At 46.6% G+C, this 27,318-nt stretch overlaps 1 protein-coding gene across 3 annotated transcripts in view; it reads left to right on the top strand.

The window, feature by feature from the left end:
- Positions 1-27,318, top strand: part of DPH6 (diphthamine biosynthesis 6) — a 101,777-nt gene that overhangs the window by 42,977 nt on the left and 31,482 nt on the right. For all 3 annotated transcript variants that reach the window (XM_088456567.1, XM_088456569.1, XM_088456570.1), the window contains exons 5-7: positions 13,223-13,296; positions 15,390-15,508; positions 26,233-26,294. In XM_088456567.1, coding sequence (XP_088312693.1) covers positions 13,223-13,296; positions 15,390-15,508; positions 26,233-26,294 — 255 coding nt within the window. The remainder of the gene's footprint in view (positions 1-13,222; positions 13,297-15,389; positions 15,509-26,232; positions 26,295-27,318) is intronic.

Here is a 27,318-nt window from a genome sequence, read left to right as displayed (position 1 = left end):
ACATAGTGATAAGCAGCAGCGCTGCAACAGCCCGACGTCCGTTTCAACTGTATTGACAGTCTACTTCAGGGGCTCTGCAGTCTACTCCTAGGCCTCAGACTGTTAGGCCCTATCAGGGTTACCACTCTATATGCAATCCCCATCGGTACCACAACAGTCTGCAGTGATCGCGCTGAGTGACAAAACATGTGGGTCCTAGGGACCCTCCACTTTAAAAAAAAAAAATTGGCTCCTACCTGACAAATTATGGGTCCCATCATAATATATGCTTTCGAACTCCCCATATGCCCCTCAGACCTCCCCACATGCTACCACACATCCCCACAAACCCCTAGAATGTGTGTGTGTGTGTGTATATATATATATGTGTGTGTGTGTATATATATATATATATATATATATATATATATATATATATATATATATATATATATATACACACACATCATAACGTCTCATTCCCACACCTCCAGCGCCACCCGCCCAGTAAGTACTGGTACTGATAGCGGAAGCCTGGGCACATCATGTGACAGAACAGAGGAGGACGGAGGTGAAGGGGAGCCGGGGATGAGACATTGCGGTGGGCTCCTGCACTTGTTTTGAGCACCCCTTCAAGATACCGCCGCCATCATTCAAAGCTTGTGCTGGCCGCGAGACAATCTAATCTCGCAGACCGGCAGCTGCTGCTGATTGGCTGCCAGTCCGCGAGCCCTGATTGGCTCACGACTGGTGCTTATTTATTTGAATGACTGTATGTTTGTTTTTTCCTGCAAGATGGGTGTGCTGGGTCTCCGAAGATGTGCTGTGCTGCAGCCAATCAGAGATTGTCCACAGCATAACGTGTCCCCGGAGACCCAGACATTTTCTAGAAGTGAGTTCCCGGTCTGCAATTTCTGGTAAATTCACGCTATAGCGCGCATTTGCGAACACTGGTCTGTCATTCCCTTTCAGGGCCTTCCGCAAGCTGTACAACCACCCTGTGTGAATGTTCTTTCTAGTTCAGTTCAGAGTTTGGCAGCTTCGTCTATGGCTTTTCAAACCATGTTGCGGAGTGAAAAACCTCAGAAGACATCTAAACGCCCTGTAATATCATCCGGGTCTACACAATTATCCGACACGGACGTGTCATCGCATGATGGGGAAATGCCCGAGAAGTCTAATTCGGATTCCCCTGTCCGGGAGGTGGAACCTAAATCAGCTATTAATGTTCCAGCATTGGTTAAGCGGTTCTGTCCATACTTAATATAGAAGATGGCGTTCCTGCCCCTAAATCCAAATACCCTGAATTTAAACAGGCAGAGGTGGCCTCGGCAGTTTTTCCTCTCGCTGACCAACTGACAGACCATATGGCGGAGGCCTGGCAAACGCCTGGTAAGAGGTATCAACCACAAAAGCGTTTGACCTCAAGTTATCCGTTCCCTGCGGGTCATTGCAAAAAGTGGGAATCACTGCTTGCGGTAGATTCTCATGTTACTCGCCTAATTAAGAGTGCTACACTGCCTATGCCTTCCATTTCTTTGCTGAAGGATTCTACGGACAGGAAGGTGGAGACGTGCCTAAAATCAGTTTATTCTCTCGTAGGAGCTGTGGCCTGTCTGTCCATGGCAATCTCGTGGGTGGCCAAGGCCATTGAGAGCTGGGCAAATGTGCTGGATGACACCTTCCCCGAGGAGGCACCTGAGGCTCAAAGGTCTTTAGTGGGTCACATGAGAGATGCAGCCGCTTATATTGGTGAGGCAGATTTGGATGCCAATCTACTGACCTCCAGGGATTCGGCCGCAGCCGTGTCTGGTCGCCGCTCTTTGTGGTTACGCTCCTGGAGGGTGGATGCTGATTTCAAAAAAAGTCTGGAGGCCTTGTCCTTCAATGAGGAGATTTTGTTTAGCCCTGATCTGGACAAAATTATGGATACTCTGGCGCTTTTCTGCCTTCCGCATCTGCTCCTGCAAAGGCTAGATCCTCTTCCTTTCGGTCCTTTCATTCTCAAGGAAATCCCAAAGCACAGTCTTTCCCTAGACAATCATTGGCCAAGTCGACCTGTAAGCCTAAGAAACAGGCCTGGAGCGCCAGACGCCCTACTTCTAAGCCGGAGGATAAACCCTCAGCCTGATGGGACGGCCTCCCTCTGGGGGATCCCAGGGTGGGAGGCCAACTTCTTCAGTTCGCCCAGTACTGGTGTCACACCACCAAGGATGCTTGGGTAAAAGAAGTGGTCTCTCAGGGGTACACCCTATCCTTTCGTCACAGACCTCCCCACCAGTTCTTCTGCACGAGCTCTCCTCTGAACGAGACCAAGGCCTTGCAGATTCAGGAAGCCATAGAATCCTTGCCGAAAGCAGGGGCAATTGTTCCAGTTCCACCGCCTCAGTGCAGGACTGGTTACTACTCTACTCTGTTTCTGGTTCAAAAACCCAATGGGTCTCATCGACGTATCCTCAACATAAAATCTCTGAAAAATTCCTCTGAGTGCCCAGATTGAGGATGGAAACTTTACGATCCATCATTCTGGCTGTGGAACCTGGGGATTACATGGTATCACTGGACATTCAGGACGCATACCTACATGTCCCCATAGCGCCTTCCTACCAGCGGTATCTACGGTTTGCTATACTGCAACAACACTTCCAGTTTTGTGCGCTGCCCTTTGGCCTCTCCGCGGCTCCAAGGGTATTTACCAAAATTATGGCCGCCATGGCAGCCCACCTGCAGAGTCAGGGTATACGACTTCTCCCGTATCTCGACTACCTCCTCTTGCTGACGAGCTCTCCGGAGGTACTTTAACAGCATCTGCACCTGACAATCGCTTGTTTGCAGGCGCACGGGTGGCTGATAAATTGGAAAAAGTTCTCTCTAATTCCCTCACAGAAATAGGCCTGGAGCGCAAGGGAGCCCTTCTGGATTCTCATTAGCAGAGGTTCTAACCCCAGAAAAGATCTCCTCTCTGCAACTGACGGTGTGTAGTTGCCTGTGCAGCTGCCGCGTGTCGGTTCACTCGGCAATGTGGGTTCTAGGATCCATGGTGTCCACATTCGAAATGGTGGAATATTCCCAGTTCCATTCCAGGCCCCTGCAGGGTCTGATACTATCCAAGTGGAACGGGTTACCGCACCGGATCAGGACTCAGATGCTGGTGCTGTCTTCGGAGATGGGCCTGTCTGTCTTGGTGACTACAGACAACTCATCTCACCTAGGGTCGCCCTTTTTGGATCCCGAACTGGGTTTCTTTTGACAACAGATACTAGTCTCCGGGGTTGGGGCGCAGTGACAGGACCGCACTCACTTCAGGGCCGTTGGACAGCGGACGAAGCAATTCTCCCTATCAACATTCTGGAACTTCGGGCCGTGTGCAGGGCCTTCCAGTTGACAAGACACGTTCTTCAGGGAAGTTCAGTCCAACAACGCCACCACAGACATCCATCTTAAGGTCCAAGGGCTTCTCTAGCTCGGTCACCAGCACAATGCTTCAGGCTCGCAAGCTTGCCCCAGCTATGATCTACCACAGTGTGTGGCATACCTATTTTCAGTGGTGTAGCACAAGAAATTATGACCCTCCAGGTGTTTCGTATTTCTAGGATTTTGGCATTCCTTCAAGCTGGTTTGGACCTCTGCCTGGCCTCGTTAAAAGTGCATGTCTCTGCACTGTCCGTGTGGTTCCAACGAAGGATAGCTTCGCTTCTGGATATCCGCACCTTTTTCCAGGGTGTCCTCCGGATTCAACCTCCCTTTGTCCCCCCAGTAGCACTTGGGATTTGGCGGTTGTTCTTCAGGCCCTCCAGGGTCCTCCATCTGAACCACTTTATTCGGTGGAGCTCACATGGTTGACAGCTAACTCACGTTTTCTCTTGGCGATTGCTTTGGCCAGGAGGGTATCAGAATTGGGGGTGCTCTCCTGTCGTCCTCCCTTTTTGATAATTCACCAGGATAGGGCTGTGCTTCGCACTCACCCTGGATTCCTTCCTAAAATGGTTTCTAATTTCCACATTAATCAGGAAATTATTGTACCAGCCTTTCAGTCACCAGACCTCTCAGCTGGTGAGGCCTCTTTGGATGTGGTCCGTGCTCTCAGGATTTATGTGGACCGGGCCAGTTCCATTCGGAAATCGGATTCCTTATTTGTACTCTTTGGATTTCACAAGAGGGGATGGCCAGGCAACAAACAAACTTTGGCTAGATGGCTTCGTATGACTATCTCAGAGGCTTACACACAGGCAGGCCTGCCTGTTTAGGCTTCTGTTAAAGCTCATTCTAATCTGTCTGTGAGCCCCTCGTGGGCAGCTCGCCGTGGCGCCTTGGCTGTTCATCTGTGTAAGGCGGCCACGTGGTCTTCCATCCAGACCTTTCTGAGGTTGTATGCTTTTGACACCTTCGCCGCTCAGGATGCTTCCTTTGGGCACCGGATTCTCCTCTCAGCGCAGAAGCGTCCCCACCCTTAAAAGGACTGCTTTGGGACATCCCCAAGGTCTCCCTGTGGAGCCTATGGACCCTGAAGTACAAAATTAGAGATCTTGTAAGAACTTACCTTTGTTATCTCTTTCTTCGAAGTCCATGGGGTCCACAGGGCACCCGCCCTGCCACACCTGTGCTTCATGTGGGCTCTAGTACTGGTCACCAGTTTTCTGTCTTCCTTTCTGTGAGTATGATTCTTGTGTGTTCCAGTCTTCCCTCTCTCTTTTTCCTCCTCCGGCCTTGGCTACTTACAAACTGAGGTGCCTGTGGCTCGGGGACGGGTATAGAGGAGGATGGACCTAATGCATCCTGGGAGCTAAAGCTTTTAACTGCATTGTGCCCGTTGATCCAGATCCAGGTATACCCCAAGGTCTCCCTGTGGACCCTATGGACTTCGAAGAAAGAGAGATAACAAAGTTAAGTTCTTACCATATCTCTCATTTTTCCTGGTGATCACCTCACTACGCCTGAGCAAAAAATGTCGGGAAAATGGCTACGGTGGCCATTTTCCAAGCAATTTGTAGAGGGATGGTATCGCTAACGCGGTTCTCCGTAGAGGTAAGTATTCAATAAATGGGTGCAGGGTGTGCGGGGTGGCCCCCCCCCCCAAACCCAAGGGCATCGCACACCCTGCACCTGTTATAAATACGCCCTTGTGTTTACATCTTTTCCAATATGATAGCAGATGATGGAATTATGTTTAGGTTTGTTGTTGAGTTTTGTTTGTTTTATTTAGCAGTTGCATTTGTATGTGTTGAGAAAATAAATGCGTACATACAGATGTGTCCCCACACATCTTTAGTTCAGTTGCGCCAAACAGTCCCGCTCGGCGCACCAGGTTCCATGAGACTCTGCTAGCGCCGGGTGTCTATTTTTTTACGAAAATACATCTGACTCCATGCAATGCGACTAGGACCCACTAGGAGACAGTGATGAGTAATTCGATATGTGACACTTGTATATCTGCGACTGAGTCTCTGAATCAGCATACAAAGTGCTACGATGCAGCAGACGCAGCTTTTTTCCACGCCAAGTTCTGTTTTACAGACTCAGGCCCGTATTCAATTTGAGGCAAAAAGCCGGAACTGGAGAAAGAGTTTCACCGATGGGGAAACTTATCGCCGTATTCAATTTGAAAAGCTTTCCACCTAGGCGGAAAGTCAATGCAATGTAATAGGCGGAAAAGTTTCGCCTATGAATAGCAGACGTAAAAAAGTGCAGAATTGGGGTTTTGGGGTGCAACGTTGTGGGAACCCCCGTGCAGCCTTCAGACAGTCCCCCAAAGGTAAACTGCATCAAAAAAAATTTTTTTTAAAACGTAAGAACACCCCAAAAAATCACTTTGAATTTCGGTGCGAAAAAAAAAAAGATCAAAACTAGCGAACTAGACTCCAGGGGAGTCCCCAAGTATGCCCCAGGTGTTTTTTTTCATTGCAGGGGCTTGCAGCAGGTGGATTTTTCACAATTTTTTACACTTAACTTTAGCAACTTTAAAATATGCTGGCCCCCATTTTCAGGTACCCCAAATTTGCTGGGATAAGTTATTTTCAGCAAAAAAAACCCTCCTGAATACTATTCTGCACCACTTGTACAAAAATGCTATTTAGCAGCTATTGAGCCTGTTTAAAAACAACAAATACCTTCAGGAAGCCAAATCGGGGGTAACCATAGCCAACCCCCATGTCAGAGCATCTTTTGAGGGGTGAGGCTGATTTCCCCAAATCTGACAGGACTTTCCACTTGTTTAAGTTTCGCCGGGTCCCATTTTCACGTACTTTCAAATTGAATACGGGGATACGTGGGCATGCGCGCGATACCTTTCCGCCTGCAAAACACGCGATGTAGGAGAAAAGTCCGGGAGGCGGAATAGTATCGCGGGTCCGCTCAAATTGAGTACGGGTCTTAGTTGCACACAGTGTTGCATATCAAATTATTCAGCACAATTTTCTGGTCTGTCCTAGTCGCATTGCATAGTGACTTAGCCACATTTTTGGCAAAAAAAGACGCCCAACGCTAGTGGAGTTGTACAGGACCATGCCAGGCATGTAGCGTATTGAGGATAACAAGGACAACACAGGCTTTTAATACTGAGAGAACCATTAGAGGCACATTCCCTCCTTTTTGTTACTCTTGACACTTCTTCTGAAATGTACAGTAGCAACTTCTTTGGAAAAGTCAATCCCTGATATATTTTCAGGGGTGGGCAACGGGAATTTGTCCCCGAAAATCCTCGTTTTTTTTTCCAATTTTTTTTTATCACCGTATCCTATTTGTTCGGCCGAACAGATAACATTATTCGGTTGAAAACACATATAGGGGTATTCAATATGGGTGCGATAACATCGTTTTTTGCGTTAATATTGCACTTTTTAATTTTTTGGCGTTAATATCACTAGTTTTAGTTTTACACCGTATTCAATTTCAAAGACTTATCGCAGTTTTGAAAAGTCTTTGATAAAAAATGGTGATAACTTTTCACCATTGAATAAAAAAGTGCAGAATTGGGGTTTAGGGGTGCAGGCTTAAAAAAAATAGCCTGCACCCCTGAGATTGACATTTAAAAAAGAACGGTGTCAAAAAAAGTTTAAAAAAAAAAAATAGGGACACCCCAAAAAATTAATTTAAAAATTGGGGTGCAAAAAAAAAAATTATGGGAAAAAATTGTTAAACAATAGGGAAATAGGTTCAGGGCTATTCTGCAAGTATGCGGCAGGTGTTTTCTAGAATAGAATTATAGCGGCAGGTGCACAAATGCAGAATTTTTAAAAACTTACTTTAGGGACACCAAAATATGCTAGTACCCATTTTCATGTACCCCAAATTTGATGGGACCACTTAAAAAAAAGAAAAAAATAACCTAGGTGCTCTTCTGCATCACTTCTTCAATGTCGGGAAAAAAACACCTGCTGCGGCTATTTAAATCCCCGACTTTCAATTAAAGGCTAAAACGGGGGTACCCATAGTGATCCCCCATGTTTTTACAACTTTAGGGGGGTCTTACAATTATTTTAAGGAAAAATTCGTAACTTTACGCAAATCCAACTGCGGAGTTTCCCGTTTTCGTTAACTTTATATTGAATACGGGGATAAGCGGGAGCGCGCACCATACCTTTACGCAGAAAAAAACTCCGATATGAAACGTTAACTTCGCCAGGGAAGTTAACCTTTCATATTGAATACCCCTCTTAGGCTCCGTGATAATTGTGTTTTCATCATTGTGGCGGCGAAACCACGCCACTTTTCGGGGATTCGTTTTAGGGACACATCAGGTCCCGAAAAATAATCCCTGATTAAGTGCCGGCGTTAGGCCAGACTTCGTGTATAATTGGGTAGCCCCCTGGGGGATCCATTAGTAGCGATAATTTACCGCTGCTAATTGGATACTGCTCTTGGTATAGTCAACCATTGGTAGTGGGAGTGCTAAAAATATGGACAAAATGTTCCTTACCTACATTATCACAATAGATGTGCCTTGCAGTGTTAGAAAGGGCTGCTGGCGCTAGTTAGAGGTGCAGGTATGCTGCTGGGGTGCCAGTTTGGTACCCAGCCGATCCGTAACCTTTACACATGCTGTAACATCAACCGGATATCTTGTTTTCTTTGCAGGTTCCAAATCTTAATAACTATCCCCCTCCCTTTCTTCTCCCGCCTCCCTCAGGCTGTTTGTGTTTCTGACTTGATGATTATTTCATTTATTTATTTTTTTATCTGATTAACTGACACATTGGGATCAAGTCAGACAGAGGCCCCCTGAGGCAACACAACGATTTCATTTAAAGGGAAGCAGGGAGGTTTGTGATACACGCCACATTTAATGGTTGTGTTTATCAGGCAGAGAAAAATTACCTACGTCTCTGCAGGGGGGGCGGGAGGGAGTGTGTCCTAAGGACTCGCAGTTTAACAAAATTGATAATGGCTGCAAGGTAATTTACTGTTAAGGTTTTTTTTTTTCTCATTAATATTACATTTCCGCCTATAATTACAGGCTGTGCTATTTGCCAATTAAACTGAAACTGAAGCGTTGTTACTAATGTCTCCCCTGGACAATTTCATGGTTGGAAGAGAGCCTGGAATTAGGGACACACATAATTGGGGAGTGGTCTTGATCATAATGTAATTGAATTATTGTTTTTAGCCTTTAACTATCCCATAAAACCTTTCGTTGTTGTAACTCTTGATGTATACTTACAGCGGTCGCGGAGTGTAGGTTAGTTAGGGGTCCTACAGTGTTCCTCTGGTGATCACTATGGCTTCAGTCTGGTGGTCACTAGGGGCTATATTTACGAAGGTGTGTTTTACAGAAGTGGAGGTATTGCCCGTAGCAACCAATCCAATTCTACTTATTTATCTAGCACCTTCTAGAAGATAATGGCTAGAATCTGATTGGTTGCTATGGGCAACATCTCCACTTCTATAAACCCGCACTTTAGTAAATATAGCCCTAGGTGTATTTTGGTTAGTTTGAATGATCTATGAATCATACTGCAGCAACCACCAGTTGATATTATGCTTATTTATTACTTCCTCCCTTCTTCATTCTCCCACATCAAGCAAGCCAATGCTCTTTTGGCTTTTACTATCCAGCAACAGTCTTTTGTATCAGTGCAGCAGAACGTAGGCATTTAGCCATGCAGGCCCATGTGTTGCTTTGAGATACATTCACCAGCTTCAACACCTCAGTGATTGGTTTAATCATTAGGTGACTCACCTTTTCTTTCTATACTTTGGTTCAAGCACTCACAAAGTGTCACTCTGTCTTGGTACTATGTCTACTATAAAGACCAATGATCTGTAAATCGCCCAAGCTGTTATCACCAGAGAGAATGCGGCGAATGCAGCTCCAAGCTCTAGAAGGCTAAACAGCAATGTGTATGTACTATAAATTATTCTAGCTATTTTATGGGAGCTGAAACGACATATCTCCAGTAACATAATATCCTGGACCACACTCTGGTCATCAGGTACAGTATGAAAACTATAAAATAGATTCTTACAAGATTTCTCTTTAAAGAGCGTCATTACTGGTCTTCTGTCAGTCATTATCCCTTCTTTTATGGCAAATACACTATTTATAAGCCGCTTTTACACAGCTGTAACCAGGTAATGAGACATAACAGCGTAGCTGATTTACGCGTACAGGTTTTTCTGTTTTGCACTTTATAATTGCTTTGGTACCTGTAGAGATATACACTTAAGAGCTGTTATATTTGAAATAATTTACTTTGAGTAGATATTCCTACATGCCAACACTGCTATGGCCCAACACACAGTCTTTGTTTTTGTTATCTGTGTCCTTTTCTAAAGCTTTCTATAAAGTATTTAATTTGTTTTTGCAATTAGTTTACACTAGAACAGAATGTCTTCTGCAAATAGCATTTATTCTCATAGTCTTTCTGGTTGTCATGTTTTTTTTCCAGGACTGTCCTGCATTTTGGAAGTGGAAATAATTAATTTCTTCTTCCGATAGTGGGAATAGTCATGTATAAGTGTTACAACACTAAGGAGCTGATTCAGAGCCGCTCGCTAGGATACGAAAGCTCGTAGCTGACCGATAGTTGCAATCTGCGCATGTGTATGCATCGCAATGCGCGTGCGCAAACCACTGCGAAAGATCAGAATGCGTTAGCTCGTTGCGCATAGACAGCCCAGCAGAGTGAGTGACAGGAGAAGCCGATTGTGGGTGGTGACGGGGACAGTCCACTAGAAATGGGGGAGTGGAGGTGCGAACGCAGGCGTGCCTGAGTGTTGCAACGCTGTTTCAGAGGCGTGCATAATTAAAAGGCAGCGTCATAGTACACGTCACTTGGTGGGATTTCACTCTGAAGGGATCGCAGTGATTGAGGCAGTTTATTGTCAACCTCAAGCTCTGCAATCGCATCTAATGGTGCTCGATGTACCAATGTTTTCATGCACTTCCAGGAGATGATGTGCGCAGGTGGGCATCTTATGAATGGCTGGTGGGCGTCTGCATACACTAAGTGATCGCATGCCAAGACATAGTGGGCATGCTAATGCCTTGCTGTGCGATCACCTGCCTTGATGGACGTGCGCTGGATTTGCATACGCAGGCTGCGAGTGAATGCATCTTGTGAGCAGATCTGAATGGGCTCCTAAGACAGTATCAAAATGCAACTTTCTGAATGATAGAGACCCTCATATTGCTGTGGTTCTCTGTGGTTTTACTCCTCAGACTGGAGGCCTCCTCTTCCTGTTCAGATCTAGATTGAAGGAGATAAGTAAAGGTGCATACAAACACACGATTTTTTTAAACGATATGCCCGATTCCGATGCATGGGAACAACCTATCATTCAAAATAATCTAGTGTGTACGCTCTATATTGTCAGGTGCGCGCTCCCTTGGTGTCGTCGGGCACATCGTCAGGTCGACCCTACATGCAGGCCAACCTGACAATGCAACTGACGACCTCAGGCACCGGATCGTCTAGTCTAGTGTGTACTGGATGCCCGATATGTCAGCCCCATCGGCGGGGAGGGCGTGGGTCGCTTCGCTGGGTACATGCATTGTTAAGGGTGTACCCAGCTTTAAGTCCAGGTTGTAACAAAAGACACAAGTCTTACATGCACTTACATTAGATTTATTGTGTTTTTAACCATTGTCTCAGTGGGATGCGGTCAGGATACTGGCTGGCGCTATCCCGCCCGCCGATATCTCGACACCCGCATCCGGACTTGGGACTAAAGATAGGTGTCGAAATCCCGACGCCTATCATTAGCCCACTACTAAATCCCGACACCCGGCTTACTGAACGAAGGTAAGCCGGATGTCTTAGCGTGTAGCCGCTGGGGGGGAGGGCTAGCTTTAGAGACCCCCGGGGGGACAGGGTTAGGCACCCCCCAGGAGGGTTAGGGTAGGGAAAGGGGGGGGTTTGGGTTAGGCACCACTAGGGGGGAGTTAGGGTTAGGCACCCCCCCAGGAGGGTTAGGTTTAGGGTGCGGAGAGGGGGTGGGTTAGGTTTAGGCACTAATGGAGGGAGGTTAGGGTTAGGCACTGGGGGGGGGAGGTTAGTGTTTGGCACCACTAAGGGAGGGTTAGAGTAGGGGGAGGGGAGGGTTAGAGTACTAACCTCCTGCGGTCGGGATTCCGAACCGTCGGGCTGCTGCTGTCGGTATATGATCCGGCGGTTAAATAGCCGCTGGCATTACATACCGATTCCATCCCAGTGGATATGAGAGAACAAATCTCCAAAGTTTGAAGTGTAGAGAACATTGTGTGTCATCGATTTAAGGTGCCCATCCACTAGACTATTTATGTGAGCGATTGAACGATATCGTTATCGTTCAATTGTTCATAAATCATTTGCAAATCGTTTGTAAAAATTTCTTAAACGACCAGCGATGCGCTGGACGTTTAGACATCTATCATCGGGCAAACATGCTGGACCATATGACGATATCTGCAGTTTCAGCATGTTGCCAGATGATTGATGAGCCTGCACTGAACGACTGCTCATTCAGTGTAGGCTCATCACAGACTGACAAATGACTGCACGATTACAATGTCGTAATCATGCAGTCATTTTCATGTCTGCTAGTGGATGGGCACCTTTAGAGAGAACACAGATAATTGCGAAAAACCATTATTTCATTTTACTTCTAGGTTGTTGTTTTTTCATCCTCTTTTGCTTTTATGTTGTCTTTACTATTGTTACAAATATTATGATAGATACTAAGCCTGTGACTTTAAAGTTCCCCAAAGATGAAACATATTAAAGTTTTTATCCACTTTTAGACAACCACTTCTCTATGAATAGTCCTACTTCTCCGCCATCTTGGCCTTAATAGTGTATCTGAATGGCCATTACATTCAGGTGCTGCGTTGCATACCATCCGTCTGCAAAATACATTTTCTATGGACGAACTGCTAACAGGTATTGGAAAACGAGATGTGATTCTATTCATTTCTGACATCTGCTTTATTTAATTAGAATGCAGATTCCCAATTATAGCACACAGCCCCAGCTATGCCTCTGCCTGATTCACAGTCACGCATTTTCGGGGCAGTGCAGGGGCGGGGCAGCCGGCATTCCCGGAAACGGGGGGCCTGTCAAGGCCAGGATCTGCGTTCACGGATGCAGTTTCCTGGCCGCTCTACAACCTGGCCAGCCTGCATAAGCTGAGACTTACTCAGCTGGCCGACGCCGTTCACCATCGTGATCAATGGTCACGATGGTTATCCCAGCCTGCGACCTCGGTCGCAGTGCTGGGATTGCACATGCAGCAGGGAATGTCAGATACCCCTTGGTGCATTTGCATATTTGCAAGCTTTGCAGTTCCGTCCCCTACTTACTCACCCCCATTGTTCTTTAGTGTTTATAAATCAATAACACATTGCACAAAGTGCATTACATTTATAACATAGTAAAATCACAGCACTAGTCACAGACATTCACAAAAGTTAATTTGTGAGTATCACAGGGCACACACCTGGTTTGTAATGTGATGTTGTGTCATGTTGTAGACTTGTGGACAGGCACTCCACTGTGTGTATTGCAGGGCATCTTGGGGTTCACAGAGCCTCTGTTAACTAAGATGTATACGAATTTCTGATTATTATTTCAAGATTATTGTAACCTGATTTAGACCTACAGCCTGTTGTGTTTGGAACTTTCTGACTTACAATGTGTCTGATAGAAGGGAATTTATGTACAACTGAGATTTAACTCATTATTGTTACTGTCTAATTAAAGCCTGAACTTGAGCTCAGTATTCATGACATTGGCTTCTGATATCAACTCACAGAACGCTTATGTTTCAGGAGAAGGAGGCTGTGGATTCTGTCTCTGTCGGAGCTATTCTCTCAGACTACCAGCGTGTTCGAGTGGAAAACGTGTAAGATTTTTTTTTTTATGCTGAAGCCTATTTAAAAGTCATGCTTATGTGTTTTATTTATTTTTTTTAGCAGTTTTAAGGCAATATCTTATGCTGGCCATACACTGTCAGATAAAAATATCTGTCTGACCAACAGACCAATTTAAAAGCAACAGATATCTTGCCCATACACTGACAGATATTTTAACACAACCAACAGATTTTTTCAAACAAAAATCTGCCAGGCTCTGTCATATTTTTGTTCCCTCACAGGGGAGGGACAAAAGAATTTGCACTTTAGCAACTATAAAATATGCTGACCCCCACTTTCAAGTACCCCAAATTTGCTGGGCATAGTTATTTTCGCCCCCCAAAAATTGTAAATGCTCTTCTGCATCACTTTCTTCAAAGTCGCATTTATGCACTTGCCGTGGCAATTATAAACCACGACTTCGTTCAGTAGTTATAAATGGGGGACCCATAGTGATCCCCCATGTCTACACATCTTTAGGGGGGTCCCTAGAATATTTCCCGAAAATTCCCGTTTTTGTTGAACCTGTAAAAAAAAGTAGCAAAAATTTACAAAAAAAATTACATAAGGTCCCCCCCAAAGGCAAACTAGCCCCAGGCTTGCCAGCCAGTGGTGGTTTCTAAAAATACGGGGAACAAAATGTGTAGGGGTTCCACCGTATTTTAGAAACCAACACCAGGCTGCAGGGACTAGTGCTGGTTTTAAATATAGGGTGCAAAAAAGACGTGGGGTACCCCCTATATTTAAGACCAGCACCAGACCCAACCGACCGGGGTGTAATGCCACAGCCCGGAGACCCAATCACCGGGGCTCCAGGTCCAAAGCATTACACCCCAAGTCGGTCAGCGCAAGCCGGTGATCTCGGGGGAGTTGGGTACCCCCCAAAAAAGGGTCCCCCCTCTCCCGAGCACCACAGGCTTACGCTGAAGCCTGGGGCTCATCCCCATACCCCTGGAGCGGTGGGTATGGGGGTAATAGGGGGGCCAAATAATGTAGCACTATTGTACTTTACAGTGGAACTACAAGTGCCAGCATGCCTGCCATTTTGCACTTGTGAAACTACAAGTGCCAGCAGACATGCGGCACGTGTAATTTCACTGTAAAATAAATAGGTAAAAAAATCCAAAACACACACACCGTGACAGTATAAGTTTATTACACACACCTACCCATTCACACATACTTACCTATACCAGATGTTCTGTCCCCTTCTCCACGTAGAATATCCAAAAAAAATGGGCCTGCAAAGAAAGATACTCGCATACATCCAGCGCTGGTCTCCGCAGTAATCCATGGGTGTTTAAAAACAAAAAAAACGTCCTTACCCGATCCACGGAACACAGCTATCTGTATGTGTGTTGTCACACATACAGATAGCTCTCGGCTCTTCACGGGGCATTGCAGACCCGTGAGCCAATCAGCGGTCGCGCTCACTGTAGAGCGCCCGCTGATTTGCTCCGGCAACTGACAGTTCCCACGTGGGCTGAGTCACACCACGTGGGAACTGTCAGTAGCCGCAGCCAATCAGCAGGCGCTCTACAGTCAGTGCGATCGCTGATTGGCTCACGGGACTGCAATGTCAGAACAGCGCTGTCTTACCAAACTCACTGCCTAGACTTCAACTAATCTATGACGCCGGAAGTGAACAGCGGCTACCCGGAAGTTCGTCGGCTCAGCGCATAGCTCTGCAGTCGCTGGGGATAGGAAGGTGAGTCAATGCACATGCAGAGAACTGGGGGAAAAGTTGGTCGCTCGGGCAGTGACCGCATACACTGCCCGATGCGGCCGACTACAAACTTGCAAATAACGCATCAGTCCGACATGTTGGTCGATTCGGCATGCCTGACCGATCGATATTTTGATCTTGGTCGCCCCCAAACACCGTACAATTATCGGGGCGATCCGCGGATATCGGCAGGATCGCCCCGATAATTGTATAGTGTATGGCCAGCATTAGTGTTGTTGTATGAGGAGGTGATGTTAAATATTTACTCCTTTTTATTAAATGTTGTTATAGATATATGATTTTAACATATGAATAGTTTTATATTTACTAAGCTGATTCTTCTGTACCTCTCTCCAGGTGTCAGCGCCTAAGTCTTCAGCCTTTAGCTTTCCTTTGGCGGAGGAAACAAGAGGACCTATTGGATGAAATGATATCCAGTGGTGTGCAGGCCATCCTCATCAAGGTAGCTGCATTTGGTAAGAGGGAACAGTGATTGGGGAGGACATCATTAGGGATCCAAAATTTCCACTGTACTGTACCTTTTGGCAATCTATTATGTGATGGGATGAATGTGTAGCTTCCTTGGGGAATTCTTCCAGAGGGACCAAACAGATCTGTCCCTTTTCTTTATGCAGTGTCTGCTGGCCGGTGTGCTGGGTGATGACGTCAGACCCAAACAGGCCCAAAACGCATTGGAGAGTGGATTGCCAACCACCAGAACGTGCGGTAAACCCACCGATAGGTCCTTTAAACTTTGCCGGCGTCTGATGTCATCACCCTGCGCCGCGGCCACAAGACACTGCCAAGACTCGCTGGAGAAGAAGCTGTCCCCTGGAGAGGAACCACAGCATACCATCAGTAGTAAGATAGGGATAGTCAGGGAAGGCATCCGTATCACGGACTAATTACATATGCGGTTTAACATCGGGACTTTATACTGCTGCAACCACCGCTCCCATTTTAGTCTAAAAAGACTTTAAACATTAAGTTATTATTTTAATTATGTTTGTATGATTATTATGCTGCTAATTTTACTTTTTTAAGCTCTCATTTTGGAATTTTTAACAATAGTATTAACCTTTTTACGCAATATTATATATAGAAATGTCATATTTGAAGTTGGCTCTTTAATAAGTGATCTTATTCGTCGTCATTGAACTAAGGGCTCACAGGTCTACACTTTCCCCAACTTCTAACAGTGGCCGTGGTGGGAGCACTATAGCTCCAATATTACCTGCCCACAATGGGTGGGCAGGTAATAAAAGACCCCCCTTGTTCATATACATTACTCTCACACACATGTTTGTGTGATTTTATTCTCCTAACACTGTACCTGTTAGATTTTCAGAGAAATCATAAATATACTTGTCTAGTTCTTCTGAGTATATAAAAATCTGTATTTTTACTCCATTTATAAAAGTACCGTAATCACTGGAATATTCTAAGAAAGTGTCCCCATGCTATTGCCTGTTTTTATCCTAGCTAATGGACTTAACGTAAAAATCTATATTTCAATATATTCTGAATAGAAACTGTAACCATAAAAAGGAAAAGCATGTTTTACTTGAGTATATAAAGAAAAAATGGAAAAGTAATTCCTGGCAAAACTAATTGTCACAAAGCCATGAGGAAGAGTCTGGTAATAGAGGACTAAGCCGTTTCCAGTCTAACGGGCTGAGTCAAAATGGGTGTAAATTACTGTTAATAAAAAAAAAATGTACATGTAGCAAGATGGCTCTGCCCTGTAGTAGGGGCAAACTATACGCTTCCTGACAGATGTCTATGCCTGTTTTTTTAGGTCAGCATTTGTGCAAGCACATGATTACTGTTCTTGACCTATGAAGGAACGCCCCTAGCTTTCCCCATCCCGCCTCTACATGTGGAGTCAAAACTAAAGCTGGCCACACATCTAAAGATTATCTGTCCAAGCATCCAACTAGTTGATTGGTTGGAATGAAACTGGTAAGGTATGAAAGCAAATGACAATCAGCAATTTGCTCCCAAACGCCGGAAAATGGACCAAAACTGCTGTTTGAACAAATAGTTTAGATCAAACATTTAACAAACTTGTCTGACGACCATTTTCATCTGTTTTCTTGCATTTAGGAGCAAATTGCTGATCATCAGTTTCTCCCATACGTTACCAGATTTTCATTCCAACCAATCAACCAACTAGTTGGCTGGTTGGACAGATAGTCTTTAGATGTTTGGCCAGCTTTAGTGTCCCAGTCATCAATTTATTTTGATCTATACTGTATAAGAGCATTTTTTCATCCATCTAAAAAAAAAAAAAAAGTTTTATTGTTATATTCCTTTAATACAAGCTATATTGTATTTCAGGAAACATGGTAAAATATTGGGCTGGTTTGGATGGGTCAGCTTTGGGCAGTTTGGTATTGGTTACTGGCATTGTACAAAAATAAGTCCTGGCTTCCTAAACTCCACTAAAAGCGTGTTCTGCAAATGGGCATTTACATGTTTTATACTTTTTTATTGATTTACCACTCATCCACAGATCACTTACATAAAGAAGGATGCAATGTTTTTCAGTTTACTAAAACTACTACAACCAAAGTACGCCATCAGATTAACCAGCAAACTTTGCACAATGTGATTATAATGATTGACAGTAGAAATCCTGCTAGAGAATTCCTCATGCAACAGGGAGACGTTGTTATATGCCAAAAAGACAAACGCAAATGTAGGTGATTAATCCCTTCAGTTTAGTCATGAGACCATCAAGTCACCATTTTGTGTAACCTGGATGCAACCTTACCAGATCCGCAGACTCACTTAAAAAATTTGAATAGTTTAATTCAGCAGTTAATTAAAACACACACTTTTAAGTAAAGTGTTCAAAAAGGGTAGCCATGGAGGTTCTGCAGCATCATGGGTGGCTCATCAGTTGGCACAAATCTAGCCTAGGTCTGTTGCAATGGATGCTTCATTTGGAGACTCTGCTAGACTCCAGGTTTCAGCGGCTCAAGATAGGGTCCCTACAGAGCATGGTTTGGTCTCTTCTGCGATTGCGTCAGGTTTCTGTCCACCTCTGAATGCGGATGCTGGGGACGTTGGTTTCCATCTTCAACTTTGTGGAGTACGTCCATTTTCACTCCAGGCCTCTCCAGTTGGAATCTCTTTGTCAGGTGTTGAACCGTTCCCTTCTTTAGCTTTGCCTCAGATGCTGACCTTATCCCGAGATGTTCATTAGTCTCTTCTGTGGTGGCTCCAGTGCTCCCACTTGAACAAGGGTTGGCTTTTCCTGATTCGGGATTGGGTCCTTCTCACCACAGATGTGAGCCTTACGGGTTGAGGCCCGGTGAGGTGACTTCACATCACACTTTTAAGGGTTGGTGGGCAGCGCGAGAATCCTTGCACTGTCTATCAACTTTCTTGAGATTCAGGCAGTGTACTGGGCTCTGTGTCAGGCAAGGCCACTTTAGGGCAGTTAATGATATAATGTGAACCTGCACTTCCTCTGAAGGATGGTTTTCTAGCTGCAGATACACGCAGAGATGATCCTCACTTTAGGGCAGGCCCCTGACTGTTCAGCGAGATAACACAACCACGATCGCTTAGATCCATCATCAGGGAGTCACCGGGCCATGCGGGAGGTACTCCGGATTCTTCAGTGGGCACTGCGCTTTCTAACCTCTCTCTCAGCAATTTAAATTCTGGGGGTCCAGAACTGGGAGGCAGACTTCCTCAGTTGTCCGACGTTCACGCAGGGGTGAGTGGCCTTTCCACCCCAATATCTTCCAGTGGTATGCAGTCGGGATGCCGACGGTCTACATGCCGACCGTCGGCATCCCTACTGTCTAATCCCGGCAAGGGTCTAATGACAGGCGTAGAAATCCCAACACCTGTCATTTTACCTAAGGTGGGAGCCCAACGCCCGGCATACCGATCAAAGATAAGCTGGGTGCGGACAGCTGCGGGGGGGGAGGCTTAGGTTAGGGGCTCCCGAGGGGAACTTAGGGTTAGCCCCCCCCCCGAAAGGGTTAGGCTAGGGGAGGGGTGGTTAGGCACCCCCCCCCCCCCGGGAGACTTAGGTTTAGGCTGCAGTGAAGGGGGGGGTAAGGTTTAGGCACTTGGGGGGGGAAGGTTAGGGTTAGGCACCCCTAAAGGAGGGTTAGGGTTAGGATTTAAAAAAAGGTTAGTTAATACTTACTTACCTTTTGTAGCTTCGGGATCTTCACACCTGCTGGGCTTCCGCTGTCGGGATTTCGGGGTAAATCATACTGATTCCGATTTTACCACAGGTGGACTCCAGTTAAGCTGTAGGAACATTTCCAGGATGATCAGTGGAAACAGGATATACCTGAGCTCAATTTTGAGCTTCATGGCAAAGGCCGTGAATACTTATGTACATGTGATTTGTTAGTGGGGTTTTTTCTATTAAATTTGCAAAAAGCTCAAAAAAAACTTCTCTGTTTCGTCTGGGTTGGGGGACACTGGACCATGGGGTTGTAGATGGGAAGGTGTGGAGTTGGTACTAGTGACTGAAATCTATAACTCCCCCCTTCCCTGCAACCCCAGTGTAGTTTTAGTGCCTGTGGAAGGAAGGCACGTTTTTCTGTAGGCCTTTTATTAGATTTTTTTCTTTATTTGTAATACTTTTTTGTTTGTTTTTGCTATAGGTGTTGTGCGCTGCGAGAGTGCAAAGCGGCGGTGAGCGTCAGCTAAAGGGGGGATAGCGCTGATCGTTTCCCACGTTCTAAGCACTCCGGTCTTTGTGAGACCGTCTGGGCCCGGGGATAACGTGCTGCTGTACCTGGTAGAGGTGCAGGCAGTCAGCGTGGTCCTGGTTGGTGGGCGCCATCTTGCCGGGCTTTCGGTCGGCGGCTCCTGTGGGGAGAGCACCGACTACAGACCACAGCGCGGGTCAGTCCAAGTGCTTTCCCCACAGCCTTTATAGTGGGACAAGCCTGGCAGCGTGGAGGAAGGACAGAGAGATCTAAGACTCCTTTCCCTCTGCAGGGTGCAGCTAAGTAGTTTTTCAGTCATTTCTGAATCTTTTTTTGTGCCTGTTGCGGAGTGTTTGTATATTCATTGCCGCTTGATTTATTTATATATATATTGTTTTCCCTGAGCTGTATCTTTTATTGTTTTCCCTGAGCTCCCTGCAGCGGCAGGGTAGCACAGGAAGGGGGGGAGCTCAAATGATGGACAAAAAGTCCACAAAGGGCCATACCCCACTAGGGCTTCATATTTTGCATGTGCCCAGTGTCAGGTTAAATTACCATGTGGACATCTGGATGCAGGGGCACTGTGCGTGGACTGTCTTGTGCGCAGCAAGGAGGGAGAGCCACTCCGGTTACGGAGGAACCCGCGTGGGCTCAGGTTATGAACCGTTCGCTCTCTGACTTGGTGATGTTGCTTCGCCAGAGAGAAGAACTGGCTCATGTGGCCCCAGCCCCTACTTTGCCATCACCGCCCGCAGTAGCGGGGGTCGTTCACCAGGGCCCTAATCCTCCGTGGGTCCGTACCATGGAGCGCTCAGCGGCAGGGTTCGAGAAGGTTTCTTCCTTTTATGGAACGTTTTTTTAAGGATCCTAGGTTGCACACTGTGCATAAGCGTCCTCTTCCATCCAGGGGCCTGTTAGAGGAAGATTCCGAGGAGGAAGAGGAGAAGGGGGAACTCCCGATAGAGTCAAGACGTGGATGACCTAATTATAGCAGTACGACAGTCTTTTGACTGCCTGGACTTTGACGCCTCAGCAGCGGCAGAGGGGCCGTTCAAGCGGAGGCATAAGAGTGTTGTTTGTTATCCGGCTTCTCAGGATCTTTCACGATCTTGTTAAGGCCTTAAACCAGCCTATCAGTTCCCTCTGTTCCGAGGGGGTTATAGCTCCAGTTCCACAGTCTCAACAAGAACAGGGTTTTCACTCCAACCTGTTCCTGGTCCGAAAGCCCAACGGCACTTATCGGCCTGTCTTAAACCTGCGAGCCTTGAATGCCAGCCTATGGGTGGATCGGTTCCGCATGGAATCGCTCCGGTCGGTGATCCAGGGTATGTCGGCAAACTAGTTTCTGGCGTCTCTCGACATCAGAGACTCATATCTCCACATACCGGTTTGGGCCAGGCATCATTCTCTACTCAGGTTCACAGCTGGGAGAGCTCATTACCAGTTCCAGGCTCTGCCTTTCAGACTGGCTACAGCTCCACGGGTCTTCACAAAGCATGGCAGCGGTGGCAAGTCTGCTGCATTCCGAGGGGTTAACGATCGTACCCTACTTAGACGATTTACTAGTGAAGGCGGATTCGGCTGCCCAGCTTCAGCTTCAACTGGATCACACGGCTCAGGTGTTACAATATCACGGGTGGATACTGAATCTCGAAGAGTCACCTAACGCCGTGCCAACGCCTTATGTTTCTGGGGGTGATCTTCGATATGGCACTGCAAAGAGTTTTCTCGCCTGAGCCCAAAGCCCGGGCCCTTCAGGACTTAGTCAGGAGGGTGCTGTCTGCCCCTCGCCCATCCATCTGACTGGGCATGAAGTTACTGGGTACGATGGTCTCTACCTTTACGGCTGCTTCCATTTGAGGATTCTCCAGTGGGAGATTCTCTGTAATTGGACGGGCCGCTCAGAGGACCTCTCCTCTCAATTTCTGATTCTGTCAGACAGCACTCGTCAGTCACGTCACTGGTGGCTGATTACCGATCACCTTCTCCAGGGTTGGTCCCTGGTTACTCCCAACTGGATCATTGTCACCACAGACGCAAGTCTCAGCGGTTGGGGAGCGGTTACGGAGAACCTCTGTCTCCATGGGACCTGGTCGGTATCAAAGATAGTGTTTTCAATAAACGTGCTGGAGCTCCGGGCCATTTATCTGACCCTGTGTGGAGCCCGACCAGTGAGGATCCAATCAGACAACGCCAGGGCAGTGGCATATGTAAACCACCAGGGCGGAACCAAAAGCGTGCTTGCCATGGCAGAGGCAAGTGTCATTCTCACTTGGGCGGAGACGTTTGTCCTGGCTATTTCAGCGATGTTCATACCGGGGGTAGAGAATTGGGAGGCAGACTACCTCAGCAGGACCACTTTCATACGAGGGGAGTAGTCTCTCCACCCGGAGGTTTTCCAGCAGTTGGTCCAGAGGTGGGGGCTGCCGGAGGTGGACCTGATGGCGTCTCGCCACAATTGCAAGGTCCCTCGTTTTTGTGCGAGGTCCAGAGATCCTTTCACAGTAAATGCCATGACCGTTCCCTGGAACTTCCGTCTGGCCTACTTTTTTTTCTCCAATTCTCATGTTACCAAGAGTGCTCCGTCGAGTCAGGGAGCAGCAGGTGTCAGTCATCCTAGTGGCTCCAAACTGGCCGCGCCGATTATGGTTCCCACTAGCCGCAGGTCCAGGTTGGCATCTTCCGCTGCGACCAGATCTTCTTCTGCAGGGGCCATTCTATCACGAGGACCTGCCTCAGCTGGCTTTAACGGACTGGTTGTTGAGACCGAGCTCTTAAAAGCTAAGGGGTTTTCCCCTTCAGTCGTCGGTACCATGCTCCAGGCGCGGAAGCAGGTTTCTGCACAGAATTACCACAGGGTTTGGAAAACTTATATTATGTGGTGTGAGCGGCGTAGAGTGCATACTGCCCAGTTCCGCCTTCTAAGCCTGCTGGCTTTCCTTCAGGGTGGTTTGGAAGCCGGCTTGCGGCTTCAGGTTTCGGCTCTGTCTATTTATTTTCAGCAACGTCTGGCTCTCCTTCCAGAGGTGCGGACATTTTTACAAGGGGTTTTGCGAGTGTAGCCTATGTTTCAGTCGCCAGTAGCGCCATGGGATTTGCCCCTGATTCTGTCGGCTCTTAAGCAGGGTCCATGTGAGCCTTTGGAATCCGTGGACCTTCGGATTGTCATGTGGAAAGTGGTTTGCAAACCACCTTTTCTTGTTTTCCGTGATGACAGGGCGGTTCTCAGAACGGTTCCTTCTTTTCAACCGAAAGTGGTTTCATCTTTCCACTTGAACCAGGAATTTGTTCACCTTCACAGTCTTCAAGGGACCAGGACGATCTGTTACTGTTGGATGTTGTCCGGGCCTTGCGGATTTACTTAGACTGAAGTTCTGACTTGCGTCGCATTGACTCACTATTGGTCATCTACGGTGCCCACAAACGTGGCTGGCCAGCCACGAAGCAGACCATTGCAAGATGGCTCCGCTCCGTGATCTCAAAGGCTTATTCGAATGTGGGGCGCCTGGCACCAGCCAAGGTGTCAGCTCATTCCACTGTGGCTGTGGCGACCTCCTGTGCGGTGCGTCACGGGGCCTCAGCTGAACAAGTTTATCGCGCAGCTACCTGGTCCTCTGTTCACAAGTTTGCGTGGTTCTACAGGTTTCATGTTTTTGCCTCCGGGGACGCCCATTTTGGATGTACAGTTCTCCGGTCAGGCAACCTGAGCATTCCCTCCCCTGGGGGTGGCTTTTGAACGTCCCATGGTCCAGTGTCCCCCAGCCCAGACGAAAGAGAAAAGAGGATTTTTGGTACTTACCGTTGAATCCTTTTCTCTGATTCGGGCTTATTTTTCGGTGTGACAGTGTCACTGAATATTGCTTCTCCTTACCAGGCACTTTTGAAGTTGTACTGGAGTCAGGGGTTGCAGAGAGGGGGGGGGGAGTTATAGATTTCAGTCATTAGTGCCAACTCCACACCTTCCCACCTACAACCCCATGGTCCAGTGTCCGCCAGCATGGCTCAGAGAAAAGGATTCAACGGTAAGTACCAAAAATCCTCTTTTTACACGTTGTCATTATGGGGTATTGTGTGTAGAATATTGAGGACAAAAATGAATATATTCCATTTTGGAATAAGGATGTAACATAACAAAATGTGGGAAAAGTGACGCGCTGTGAGTACTTTCCGGATGCACTGTATGCAGAGCTGTATGTTCGCCAAAGTTCACCCCACAACTGACTTGCTATATAGTTATAATTGCATAAAGGTCTTACTCTTACCTATAGCTTGAACTTTGGGCGTGGGGCCCCTTGAACTGCTCTGGCTGAACTGCTTGGGGCATCACCACTTGACACTTCTATTTAACACTTTACATCACTCTGTTTTTTATTCATGTAAATCTTTACACATTTATTTTCCACATTTCTAACTAAGCAGCCACATTCACTTACCTAACGCTTCACTGCTATCTTTCATTTGTGTGGTGCCCTGGTGTGGTTTGGGGGTGCCCCATGCCCCAGACATGAGCCCCTATAATATTAGGGACTTACCCTATGAAGTTACCTTGACGTTGGTGGGTAAACTAATAACTTTGTCCAAATTTATGCCAAAAACATCGTATATGATGTATAATTATTAAATGGTTTGTATGGTGCACCAGCTCTCTTCCTTTTTTCTATGTTGTAGTACTAAGTCTCAGCTAGGTAGCACATCCCATTACAAGTAGCTAGGGTGTGCAGTCCAGGCCCCCTCCCCCTAATATCATCATTAGTGCACAATGTACTTGCCCGATAGGTACAAAAGTTATGCGTGCGCTACACTTACGTGCCCCCTCCATTCTGCCTCTTCATCAGAAGTTCAGATAAGTTCAAAATGTGTTCGACTGCATTCTGGCATTTGTGTGCTCTTATTTTTTAGGCATGCACAGAGCAAGATATGCTACACAAACTGGCAGACAGGACACCCTGCATCAACCCCTTATGTCTGTGGTTATCAACGCATATCGTTCGTGTCCCAATTGTTGCCAGATAATACAGGCAGCTAGCCATGCTATAAGAATGATTTAAATTGCCTCATGCTTTTTACTGTTCTCTTGCTCAGTAGACCAGACCTGACCAACCTGTGGCTTTCCAGCTGTTGTGAAACTACATATCCCAGCATGCCCTGCCACAGTTTTGCTGTTAGTGAATGCTAAAACTGTGGTACGGCATGCTGGGATGTTTAGATTCACTAGAGTGCCACAGTTTGGCCAATGCTTCAATAGTCTATCTGGCAGAAATTCATCCATATGAAATACAAGCATGTAGAATGTTTCTGGAGAAAAGGAGAGAACAGCCCACTTGAATGAGTAAATTGTGATCCCATGCCGATTCTTCAAGTTAAACATAAGAGACAGCTGATCGTACCACCACTGTGTTACTAAATAATATAAGCTTAGTAAATTAGCAACCTCTGTATTGGATTCTGGTTATAAAGGACATAAATAAACAATGTACCATGGAAAAATTTGTTTTGTGCAGTTGACACGCTCAATAAATTCAATAGCATCTGTGTGCTGGGGCTAGACAGCTGCTATGTGATGCATGTGACCAAGATGCCTGCAACTAGCCTGCACGTCTATCTACTAACTTACAGAGAAACAAATTGCTGAACCTTTTCTTGTCATAATTGAGAAGGGTTAAGATACTTTTATTAGATACAAAAAGCATATTTCCATAATATGTAAGCCACAAGTTTAAGTCTTATTATTGTTGTTGTTGTTGGTGTCCTCATTATCGTTAGTGTTATTATTTTCTTTTCTTTCATGGTGCATATAAAGTGTTAAACTGTTGGATAAAATTTAGCTGGAATTTAGATAAATATGATTACATGCGTTTTACATAATCTATTACAATTTAATTACGTTATATAACATAACATTAAATGGCTTCATAAATAGCATTTACTTTAAGTATATACTAAGGGCCTGCTTCAGTGATGTACGTTAATCCGATGATTATCGTGCATCTCAGATGTTGAGAGGTTTGCACATGTGCAGAACGGGTCAGGTGATCTTGCTCGCAGATCCCCCCCAAGCCACAGCATGATTGACATGCTGAAGCGTTTGGGGGGGGCGCACCTGGTCGCGGTTTCCGGAAACAGGTGTTTTCCGGGAAGGACAAGGCCAGTGTCTGCGTCAGTGGACGCAGATTCATGGCCTCTCAAGTGACCAGCACCCAGTCAGGCTGCAGAAAGCCTCAGCTCCCGCAGCCTGGCCAAAGGAGCGACCATCGCGCAGTGCTGGGATCCCAAATGCAGCAAGGAGGTGGCTGACACCTCCTTCTGTATTTGCATCTAAGATTGATGGCATTGCACAGCCACTTGTGTGCAACTCTGCAAATCCGTCCATCTCTGATTCAGGCCCCCAGAGTATACATTAAGAGCCATGTGTACAGTTTGCATAATGGCAATTAAAAATGTACAGTCCATTTTAATATTGTTGTAAAAAGTGCATTTTATTTTTATTAATTTATATTTATTATCCTTCCTAGGATTAGATCCTGATAAACACCTTGGAAAATCTTTAGAAGAAATGAGACCTTACCTAAAGCAGGTCAATCATTTTTAATCTGTATTATTTTCCTAATTATATATGAATCATTATGTAGTGTAGTGTAGGAGACTCCTACACATTTCTTATTATTTTTTAAATAACTGGTGACAAACTGTAAATTACCAATGTTACTGAGCCCACATCTTTTATAAATGTATCTACTTTAGTTTTTAAAGTAATATATATCACTAGACTGCTGTTTCATATATAATCACATCATTACAAGATATAGAATATGGCTATTGTGAAGATTCTTTTCTACTTCAGGGTCCATAGGGTATCCACAGGATACCTTGGGGTATAGGTGTGACGTCAGTCGCAGGGCACCAAAGAGTTAAGCTTTCAGCCTCCCAGGATGCACTGGGTCCCCCTCCTATACCCCGCCCCCGAGCCAAGGCACCCCAGTTTAGTTTGGTGCCCGGCCGGAGTTGGGTGCACCTGTTGGAGTGGGGGCTAGAAGAGCCCCTGAAGCTTTTTCTTCATGCAGCTGTGGCTGCACATCTGGATGAACAGCATGGACAGTCAGTCCTGACGTCCATGCTGTCTTCCCTACACCCCGCCGGTACCAGAACGCCGGTACTGATCCGGGGATGCTGGTGGGCATCTGGGGTCACAGCTAGCGGTGACCCCAGATGTTCCGGACCATGGCCGGATTCAAGGGGGACAGAGGTAAGCAGCGGGGTCCCGCGGTGGGTCCCCGCTGATCACATGGTCCTAAGTCCCCAGGCAGGGGGCGCCCTGGGGACTGGCTGCAGCGTGGAGCCAGGCGACCAACCTGCGCTTCCACTACCCCCTGGGACAGCGGACCGCAGCAGAGCGATAGCGCTGCGGCGTCCCAGGGGTTAAATGCATGCCAGGGGAGCGCGCTTTCCCTGTCTCACAGCCGGCGCCTCCCCCGCTGCACACAGCCCTCTCTGCACTGTGCTGACTGGCCCTGTGTCAGCGCTCCTCCCCCAGGCCAGCCTCCTCTCTGCTCCTCGGCGGCCATCTTCTCCAACGCATGGTGAACGCTGCTGGAAGCACT

Source organism: Taudactylus pleione, unplaced genomic scaffold, assembly GCF_031769625.1.
Source record: "Taudactylus pleione unplaced genomic scaffold, aTauple2 ptg000707l, whole genome shotgun sequence".
In the NCBI taxonomy this organism is placed as follows: domain Eukaryota; kingdom Metazoa; phylum Chordata; class Amphibia; order Anura; family Myobatrachidae; genus Taudactylus; species Taudactylus pleione.
Note: the sequence above shows the minus strand (reverse complement) of the source record. Positions and strands in the feature narration are given on the sequence as shown.